This window comes from Lepeophtheirus salmonis, chromosome 14, assembly GCF_016086655.4.
Source record: "Lepeophtheirus salmonis chromosome 14, UVic_Lsal_1.4, whole genome shotgun sequence".
Lineage (NCBI taxonomy): Eukaryota > Metazoa > Arthropoda > Copepoda > Siphonostomatoida > Caligidae > Lepeophtheirus > Lepeophtheirus salmonis.
Window position 1 is genome coordinate 12,623,981 of NC_052144.2, and position 10,714 is coordinate 12,634,694.

Consider the following 10,714-nt stretch of genomic DNA (forward strand, 5'->3'; position numbering starts at 1 on the left):
TTGTGTGTCTTCATAAAAGATGGAGCGTAACCCTTATAAGTCTTTGTTTGCCTCAGTGTAGAATTAGGGATTGACTTCAAAGTTATTCCAGGAAATATACTTGTTCTCTCCTTCCTCCCTTGTCCCAGGCCAGATGAACTGACGTCCAGGACCATATCTGGTCTGTAGGACATAGTTGGGTGACTTCCGGTTTAGTATATTAAACATGTCCATTATTTACAGGATTTTAATCATTAAATATAATATACACAAGATATTGCAATTTTAGGGTGGATTAGGACCACCAATATATTAGACAGATATCATTTGAAAGTTAACCTTGACATAATATCATTGCATGAATGACTATATTTTTCCAGGTTAAACCCTTTATTTCATGTCTTCAACTAAATTAAAATCCCATCTATATATGGTCAAACCATCCCTTTAAAAACAAGGGAATACAAAAACAACACGACGTTGGATATAACTGTCACTCCCTGGAACATGCATTATGTTTTTTAAGGTATATGGGCTATATACATAGTTATATATACGTACATATATATTGTCTCATTTTTTTGTAAAATTTGAAATACAAAAAATAAAAATAATAATAAAGATTTCAATTAACAAATGGAAAGAAAAAACATTTAATCTCAAATGGTCCATTAACTAAACATATTATATTTCATAACTGATATTTGATTTAAATATTGCTAAAATGGAAATGGTTCATACAAATATACTGTGCAAATCAAATGTTCTTCATTAGATTTCAGTTTGTGATTCATGAGTTGTTCTTTTTGGGGATATCAGATATATATATTTTCAATATAATCTTATGATGGATGAGAAAGAAATACTTTTACATTTCAATCGGGATATATGATTGTTTCAACTATAACTATATTTCTATGATTTAATTCTTAAAATATTTTGTTTAGAATGGGCCTAATAGAGCATGACCAAAGTGATTTGAGAGTCTGTAACTTGATGACTGCTAAGAAATAATTGTTACAGCGCTCTCTATGGGATTATCATACGACCAGGGGATTTACTAGCTTTCATACTTTTGGATGTGTAAGCCACAAAAATTATAAACACCTTAATATGATTAGTTTAATTATATATATACAACTAGAGGCTGTTCTTTAACAACGAACTTTGAGTACCTGCAACAGGTGCGTATATGTAGGTAGATATTGTTTTGGCGGCTAGCTAGAAATGTTTAGCACAGTTAAAAAAAGACGATTGATCAACGTAGTATTTATTCCGTTATCGTGGAAAAGGAAGAATGGCCTTGTTGCGATCTGTTCCGGACAAGATAATCTGCATGGACTTTTTTTTGTATGGGGCTCAGTTGCGTGAAACATCAACAGTTCCTCCTGAAAAAAAAAAATCTGAGATAATGTTAAGGATCAGGGTGGAATTCCGGAAATTACCAAAGGAGACCGTCTTCAAGATTTTCTCCCAAGTCAAGGCTATTATTAACGCAAAAAACAATAAGATTGGATAATAATGATATTTTATTAATCTTTCATATAGCATTAGTTTACATGAGTCATACAATTAATTGCTTTGCACAAAAAGAAATATCTTGAAGTCAATTTACATATTATATGTATAGGTGCAGTAAAAATAAATTTGTTATTTTTCCAAGATATTATTTTGGTAATATACAAATATTTACATGCACATCTTGGTGTGAATTTGAAAAGTAGTAAAAAATATTTATTCAATAAATAAAAGATTTATTTAAAAAGAAATCTATTATTGGTCCAATAGATGTCATTTGTATTGTGGATCTCGCGTTGTATAAGTACGATTGGTGTAACATAGGTGATGTTGTTAAGATAAGGTTTTCTACTGAAAAAATCTTTTTAAAATTGTTTTGTGATTGTTTGATCAAGTATTGTTTTAGGACGCATCGAAGATGAACCGCAACATTTAGAAAATATGCCTAAGTCTTTCGTTTTTCTTCGATAAAGTGTAAAATGCGAGACAGGTTGCTGAAACTGTGAATTGTAGTTATAGCCCTTATACGGAAATAGTCAATAATAAGCAAATTTGGTTTGTTAATTCCGTTTTGGTAATTTTAATGTCAAGGATGGAGTTCTGGAGGGCAAACTGTCAGAAAGGGGAGAAAATTATGGACCGTCATATAAGAAATATATGGGATTATAGGATATTAATTGATTTTTTTTTAAATCCATTAAAAAGAATGAATTTCTTTCAACTACACTTTATATATTTAGGAACAACAGGTATTTGGAATCGTAAGTACTGATTTCCAGGATAATTATTACTCCTTAGAGTGTTGTATCTTGGATATCGGTTACACAATTTTTTTGGGGGATGGGTCTCTTTTTAAATGATCTTTTGAGTTGTTTTATGGTTATTTAGTGACAAAATTTGGGAGATTTAATATTTTAATGAGCTATTGCCTTTACAAATACCTATTTTAATGCAATTTAGTATAGTACCGTTTTCAATGCGTCACGACGCAAATACAACAAATGTATATGTATAACCGAACAACCCTTGTATAAACTCAGACCAAATATATTGCTTTTAAATTAATTTTAAAAGGATTGAGCTTCCTAAGTTAAATTATAGATATATATACAAAAGTTAAGAATTAATGGAGATTATATCTACAAGTTCATGTAGCATGCGTGTTGGCAGCTCTCCAAAAAATTGCATTGTCTCGAAAACAAAAGAGAAAAGAGAACACATTCAAATGATTATTAATAGTTATATGTATTTCTTTAGAATAATGTTCAATTTTTTCGTTCTCGCATGGGTTGGTTTCATTCAATCTTAGCCATACTTATTTACATAAAAGTAGGTTGTGTTGTGTATTTTCTTCTCCGTTACTTAAACTCATTGGGGAGTTCCAAAGCTGCTAAGAAATAAATAAATATGGAGATCACAACACCAGAGTCTTGTGATGATTTTTCCACTAATTGGGTTCAATCTGTGACAAAAGAATACTTTGTCATGGAAAATATTAAGCACGCTAGAGTGCTTAGTGTGTCAGCAAAGGATAATGAACTTCAAGGAATCTTGAGTAAAACATTTGTATTGGATATCGAATATCGTGGCTTAGAAGTTGACGATGATGGAGAAGAGAAGGAAGAAACAAAGGAGAGAAGCATTTTCGTTAAGGTAATTCACCTTATTCCCGAAAAACTAATGTCTTTAATAAAATTAAATGATAGGTACCCCTTAAGGATCCTAATTTTGTATCTGTCAACGTCCGTGAACTTGTTATGCTCAAAGAAGTTCTACCGAAACTACAATGCTTTGTAGATAAAAATTGCATTGATATAATTCAACTGCCCTTTCCAGAAGTTATTCATGCTTATTACGATGGAAAAGGAATCTCAGATGTTTTTGTGCTAGGGAACTTACTATCGGACGGATTTGAAAATCTCAATGAAAAACAAGATCTCAACGAAGAGCATCTTTATTCATGTCTGGATTGTTTAAGTCAACTTCACGGTACAGGGATGTCCTTTAAACAATCCTTAGGATCTGGAACAAGAAAGGATTTTCTGAGAGAGTTTCCGAAATTGGAAGAGCAAATCCAACTACAGGATTTACTTGACAATGATGAACTTAAAAGCTATTTTAGACGATGTTATAAACCTTTTTTTGCATTTTCTTGAAGCAAAAGAGCCTAATTTAAAGAGCCATACGATGTAAGTAAAAATTTTTTTTAAATTAATTACGAGGGGTTATCCACCACAAATACAAATGCATCTGTTGATTTGAAAATACGATGTTTAGAAATTTTTTACAATGATCAGATGGATACAAAAGTGATTGACTTAAGTTTAAAAAAAAGAACAAATTTTGTCTTTCAAAAAATAATTTTTTGAGAAAGAGAAGGAATTTCTTTCCTTATTCTCACTATGCACGAAATCAATGTTGCTAATTATACCCAGAGACAAAAGACGAAAAACACTCAAAGAATTCTAAGTCCCCATCAAGTTCAAGGTGCTGGGGAACCGGAGAAATCAGAGGGTCATCACTGGGCTTGATCGCAAAGTACTTATCTACCTGTATTATCCTCCAGTTTGAGCTGAGGTGAATTCACCATATTTCTACAAGATCATGAGAAATTTCAAGGCGAAAAGGCCTGTCAAGGATAACTACGAGCCAGTTTTCAACAAGTCGATGGAGCGCTTAGACAAGCTTATCCAGACAAATTGAGATTATGTTAAAAACAATGTCAAAAAAAAGTTTTTCCTAAACCTAGTAAATTAGCTTCTGTATGTTCCATCGTATTTGTGTTGGCGATCACTTTGTTATTATATCATATGTCTAATATCGTAATAATTTAATATTTGCAGATATATGAAAAAATTTGGTCGATACATATTAAAAATAATACAAGTACTTGAGAAAAGTGGATATGAAAAATTATTAACATTATGTCATGGTGACGCCAAACCCAATAATTTCCTATTTCGGCGTCATATTATTGATATTGAAGAACTGGAATGTGAAGGACTTGAAGCAATTCTTATTGATTGGCAAGGCGGCTTCCTAGGATCGATAGCCAATGATCTCATGTGGGTGATTTATCCATTTATCGAGGCTGCTAATCTTAGAGGAGAGTCTGGAAGAGAACTAAGAGATAACGCATTCAAATACTATTTTGAAGCTCTTCAATCTGTTTTGACATCATTTAACTTGACTTTAACAGACTTGGAACTTCCAGAATCATTTGAGGAATTTAATAAAATTTTACAAAAATCACTTGTTCTTGAGTTTTTGTTAGTTACAGTTGTCAAACCTATCATGGCTCTTAAAGAGCCTGCAAAACTTATAAGTTGGTACAAAATCCTTGATCGTAATGAGAAAAAAGGATATAAAAGACATGCGGAAGAACCTAACATTAATAATATTTTTTCTAGTGAGAGATTTCCTAGTTTCTGCCTTCTGTACTTTAAAATAGCAACTGTTTTGGGCGGTTTCCAAGAGCTTGGACGAATATTCTTTGATGTCATGAAGGACTCTATGTTTGATGAAGGACATAAGGCTGATGACTCTGATGAGGAAGACGATGAAGGCTACATTTCACGTGTCATTAATTTATCTATTAAGCATTGGGTACCTATCACAGTAGCATTCGTGGCTATTTTTGGGATTGTATTAAGTTTATTTTTAATGTATTTTTAATAAAATAATACAACAGTAAATGTTTGTTTATGAGATCATACTTATTAAAAATATGGGGATGGGTTCTAAATTATTTTTATTTAAAAATACTGTCTATAAAAGTTGATAACCTATTTCCTATGCGTTTAGTAATGAGTTTCTGAGGAAGTATGAATGTAAATGATTGTGCCCAGAGAAAGATAACATAGCTATGGCACAAACAAGTATATAATTTATAAATTAGAGGGGTGTTCATCAATAACAACATGTGTAAAATTTCTTTTTTTTCTTTTCAACAGCTTTTAATACATAAAAATAACATAGAAATATTATCTTGGTTATTTTGTTTCATTAATTCCAATATTTCAGTCAATGAAATACATTACTATTGAGTAGTTAATTTGTAAAATAAATCAGTAACAAAAATGGTGCATGAGGAGGATGAATTACCATTGGGTGCAGATCAATATCTTCTAAAACTCTTATATCAAAAGTCAACATTGGATAGATTTGTTTCTGGGATAAAAATCGCCATCATAGGCATTTCACTCGTAAGCAACGACCACTTACAAAATTATGAAATCAATTGTATGACTTATTTTTTGTTATTTACATATGCATACTCAAGATATTGAGCATATATAGCGTCGTATATTGTAACAAGCTTCATCATGAGTCGGTAACGTATTCCGATTTGAAAAAAGTCATGAATGAAGTGGAATTAGTTGAGTCCCGATCAGATATGCAATTCAAAGTCATCAATCAGATCAATCAAACAGCATGTATGACTCAATTATAAAATAATCACAATATCACTAATTTTATTGATACAGATAAATTTAAAGAGGAAGCGAGGAGTGCTGCCATATCAGGCCCTGATAGTTTGGACGTCATGTTTGACTGCTACCGCGTTAGTCGACTAAGCTATGCATCTGTTGTTACATATGATGGTTGTTTTGTAGACAATACCAACGGAGATATGAATCGTTTAACTGGAATATTTTCCGCCACAGTCGAGGGTATTTATCAATTTTCTTTCACAGCTAAGTACGTGAGCTCCAGTAGAGGACGATTTGGAGCTTGGAGTGATATTTATGTGAACGATACTGTGATTGCAGACTCACAAAGGGAGTACAATGCTAGGAGCAATTTAGAGACGGAGTCTTCAACTCACACAGTTCTTGTGTATTTTCCAATACGGATGAATCACCAAGTCAAAGTACAATTCAATAAAGATGGTTCAAGTTATATACACTCAGATGGAGATCATGATGTTCATTTCACTGGTAGAAGAGTTGGGCCCTTAAAATGAAAAAAGGGTTTTTACTTGTACCAATCTTTATGGGTTGATTTTTATAATTATTACAACCAATTATGTTTTTAATTTATTTTAAAAGTGATACGAATCCAAAAGAGTTCAAATGTCTAAATGTACAACCTCTTTAAATAATAATGTAAAATCACAGTTAACCATGGAGTTTTAATATAACCTAGATAATTTAATTATACCTCCATAGTTTGAAAATCATAGTTAAATATCATCCCAAGGTTGCAAAATTATCACGAATGTTTAAATTAAGCAATTTAGTAAAAAATGAACGAAATAAGAAGTTTTTCTAGTAGGTATTAACTTTTTGAAACCCTCTTGTGGCGGAGATGGCGATATATAAACATTGCTGACTGCTGTTTTATAAGACATGAGTTTTTAACATTTTTACAATGCTGTAGTTTTTATGATTTTTTGAGCTCTAATTCATCATATTTTGTCAAAAAAATGATATAACACTTGGTGGTATATTATTTGTCTTCCTGTTTATTGTTTGTTTATCTTTTTCATATACCTACATATTAATGAACGAACTTCGGTTATTACAAACATTTAAACATGAGTATTGTAGCATTAATTTAGAAGCACAATTATATATTTAGAGTTAGGTATAGTTTAGTTATAATGTAAATAGCATGTTTAGATAATATACTGCATCTATTTCACTCATTGGCAATATGAATTGCAATAACAAGTTATCAATTTGTTTTTTGCTTTGAATCAAGAAAGTAAGAATGGTATGCATAGGCCAACACTGTAATAACAAGTTTCCTTTTTATTTAAGATACTTTATTAAAATGGGTCAAATTGACTTTTTGTATAGTTAACCTTTCTTAAAGTTTGGCTATGGGAAACATAAAAATCTCAATAGTTTTGGAATGAGCTGATTTGCAAAGATAATGTGGATAATTATACATAGAGATGTAAATTTTAAGGGCACATCTCTTTTCAGTATTAGTTTTGTTGAAATTATATTGTTAATTAATAAATTATATCTTGTTGAAGTTTAAAAATCAAAGTGTTCAGATTTTAATGGGGCCCTCGGTAGCCTACTTACAAAACGTTATGGCCATTAGACTCTAAGATAACATAATTTTATCACTGGCTACAATGATCTCCTCTTAAACATTATTCAAGTAGTAAGGTCTAAAATGTGGTTGCTTGTAGTTATTGGTTGTCGATGAAAAATCATAATTTGCTTTATTGATGTAAAAAATAACTCCGCAACATATCGTCAGTATTACTTTCTGTTTTTCATGGGGACACTCACATGTAACTACTCAATAATAAGATGTTCTCTAACCAAAAATAATGATACCAGCTAAACTGAACATGAAACAATGATCAGGTTGCCAACAACAACAACAAAAAATTTAGTGATTCAAAACCCTTACATATGCACTATTTCATTCTTTTTTTTAAACTATGAAGTGCTAAGCTTTAGCCATGGATATTTGTTACTAAATCACATTTATTCCTTTTTATATGTAATAATCTTTTATATTCTTTTTTAATATGAGGTGCTGAGCTATAGTTACACACCCTCGTTGTTAAAGATGAATCTCCCTAAAACAATAAAGCATACACACACACCAACAATCACATCTATTCTAGCGTTAAACATTGATGTGCTTGAATATCCCATCAGCTGTAATGATTTAGTGTTAAACATTTTTAGAGGAATGGCTTGAAAATTATTAATAGTATATATTTTTGAGGTATGATCTGCTCTGTCTATAATAATAAAAATTATATAAGGAATATTGACTATTGCCGTGCTTGGCATTCTATGATATCCTTATTTATGGTGTTTTCTGAGTATGCGTAGGTAGGATGTTGTCTATTTTTTTGGCGACTAGTCAGAAGTATTGGCTTCACTTAAAAGAAATGCAATCGATCAACAATGTATTTGTTCCGATACCGTGGAAAACGGAGAGTTTGTTGTGTTCATCCGTGACGGACGAGACAATATTGAGATTTTAAATTCATACAGGTCTTTTTTCTCGAGAGTCAGGAAGAAATAGAAAGAGTCCGGAGATGATTATGAATCAGCACCAAAGCGTACTGATCACAAGATGAGATCACGCTGCCGGACTTACTTTTAGATTGTTTGCCCTCTCAGTTCATTAGACCTCTCCCCCATCGATTCTTTGTGTGAGGCAGAGTTGAGCGTCACACCAACAGTTCATCCTGCAATCATAAATCCTAGCTGATGTCAAGGATCTGGGTGGAATTTCAGAAACTGCCAAAGGAAACTGTTATCAAGACCTGTTCCTTTATCCGAAGTCGAGTCGAGGCCAATTTTGACGCCAAAAATAATTAAAATGATTAAATATATTTTTTTTAATTATGCTGTCATATGACTTTTTAAAAAATTGAAATCAAAGAATATCAATAATAAAACAGTTATGTTGGTTCTTTAATTTAGGTCCTAGCCTAAATATCTGATAAACAAATCATTAGGGTAGGAGGGGCTACTGATGCCACTACACATGTCTATGTCAGAAAAGTATTAAGTAATACAAATCTACTATTTATCGATCCACACATGTTGCTCTATGTTTGTTTTTGCATTTCACTTATGCAAAGAAAAGACACAACTATTAAATAACTTCAAACTTAGATCATACATGGATAATTTAAATAAATAGCTCTCATATATAACTGCATAAACACAAGAATGCAAAATCATACTCCAGTAAAGTGATACAAAATATTGTTATTATGAATGACGCAACCATTGTATTTATAACTTAAAATTTATAATATCATCTTTTTTTTAAATCATGAATTTCCGGGAATGCATTTTAATGAGCAGTGTAGGAGTTGTACCCTTAAAAATAAGTCAGTGATAATGTTTGTCTTATCAGCTGAATTTAATTATCTCTTCTTCAGTTAGTATTGTCATGGTGTTATGGTTAAAAATAAATAAACAAAATTTGTTGTTGTTTTTTTAAGTTACAAAAATAATAACAATAAAAAGAGTCACTTTTTTCAGCCAAAAGACAATTTTTAAAAACTTCTATTCGACCCATTCCAGGCAATATGTTATTTAATTTACTACAACACATAAGTATGAATTATTCAATCTAGTTACAGGGAGTATTTATTAATAAATTTATGTTTATCTGTCGTATGAAGTACTTTACTTATTATAATAAAAAAAAGTATACATTATTTACTGGGGATCTGCATAGCTCAAGAGTCTAGCTCGAACCTAGAGTGTTGTTCAATTGAAAGTTATGGCTTCCAAGAAAATGAAAATATTCGCAGAAGATATGAGCTAAATATTAAATTTCAATTAAAATGTTTTTCTGATCTATGAAAAGATAACTAGATTAAGCAAAAAGTGGTGGCCTATAATTAAAAGGTAAGTAAAGCTTCTGCAGGTCGAGCCGGGTAACTCATGAAATCTAAGACAAGTGTATATCTAACTTGTTGATAATTTATCCATCATATTGATATGGTTTCTATTTATTTTTTAGTGAAGCAGTCAGCATAAAATTAAGATGCGACAATGGGCTTCCGTTATTAAGTGTACCCCACGGTTAGGGCGTATTAAAGGTCCAATGTGAAAGGGAACAACAAAAATTGGTTATTTTTTGTTATAATATTGACCGACATCCACATTACTTCTATAATTATCACAAAAAATAGAAATTTTATTTGTATTTACTAATTTTTTTTTCTTGGAATTTTTTTATATCCATACAAAATTAACATATCTTTATACATTTATTTAATTTTTAAGATTGAATCAAATAATTTAATAACAAATATGTTATTGATGCTGGTAATAGGTTAATTATTTAACCAGCTCCTATTGAGTCCCAGGAATTTTTTGAGACTTTTTATAATTATAATAATTGAGTCTTATTCATAAAACCATTAGAATTATTTCTAATACCCTTAAATAACTATCACTTGTAATTGTTAATTTGTTCATTAATATATAGAAAATTCAAATGAGCATTGTTATTCATTGATGTTTTTTAGTTTTTTATCACCAATTTCATTGGATCATTCCCCTATTTTTTCAATTTAAGAGCCTTTAATAAAAAATATGGGGTTGTCAAAAAGTTTTAGTAAATGAATTTAATTGTATTTTAAGAGGTTTTGTTTTATTAGTTTCCAAAAGTTGGGTTAACAGAAAATAACAGCTAGTTGCTTACCTTTTGAACGCCTTATTGACCAAGTTTCTAGGATAAATTTGATCGCAAATAGAGGAATAAAGGT

General features: G+C 30.9%; 2 protein-coding genes across 2 annotated transcripts; both read left to right on the forward strand.

The window, feature by feature from the left end:
- Positions 1 to 2,731: 2,731 nt before the first annotated feature.
- Positions 2,732 to 5,192, forward strand: LOC121129153 (uncharacterized). The gene is made up of 3 exons (XM_040724834.2): positions 2,732 to 3,150; positions 3,204 to 3,686; positions 4,341 to 5,192. Exons 2-3 carry the CDS (start codon positions 3,595 to 3,597, stop codon positions 5,170 to 5,172), a joined length of 924 nt encoding a protein of 307 aa, XP_040580768.2. The 5' UTR covers positions 2,732 to 3,150; positions 3,204 to 3,594; the 3' UTR covers positions 5,173 to 5,192.
- Positions 5,193 to 5,405: 213 nt separating this feature from the next.
- Positions 5,406 to 6,621, forward strand: LOC121129155 (uncharacterized). Its single transcript, XM_040724835.2, has 3 exons — positions 5,406 to 5,702; positions 5,780 to 5,933; positions 5,985 to 6,621. Exons 1-3 carry the CDS (start codon positions 5,577 to 5,579, stop codon positions 6,461 to 6,463), a joined length of 759 nt encoding a protein of 252 aa, XP_040580769.1. The 5' UTR covers positions 5,406 to 5,576; the 3' UTR covers positions 6,464 to 6,621.
- Positions 6,622 to 10,714: the final 4,093 nt, after the last annotated feature.

Bases quoted from the DNA above. Each gene is read 5' to 3' on its own strand.
- LOC121129155 (XM_040724835.2), top strand. From the start codon at position 5,577: ATGGTGCATGAGGAGGATGAATTACCATTGGGTGCAGATCAATATCTT. The intron at 5,703-5,779 runs GTAAGCAACGAC...TGCATACTCAAG, and splicing joins CCATCATAGGCATTTCACTC to ATATTGAGCATATATAGCGT. The intron at 5,934-5,984 runs GTATGACTCAAT...TTATTGATACAG, and splicing joins TCAGATCAATCAAACAGCAT to ATAAATTTAAAGAGGAAGCG.
- LOC121129153 (XM_040724834.2), top strand. From the start codon at position 3,595: ATGATGAACTTAAAAGCTATTTTAGACGATGTTATAAACCTTTTTTTG. The intron at 3,687-4,340 runs GTAAGTAAAAAT...TAATATTTGCAG, and splicing joins AATTTAAAGAGCCATACGAT to ATATATGAAAAAATTTGGTC.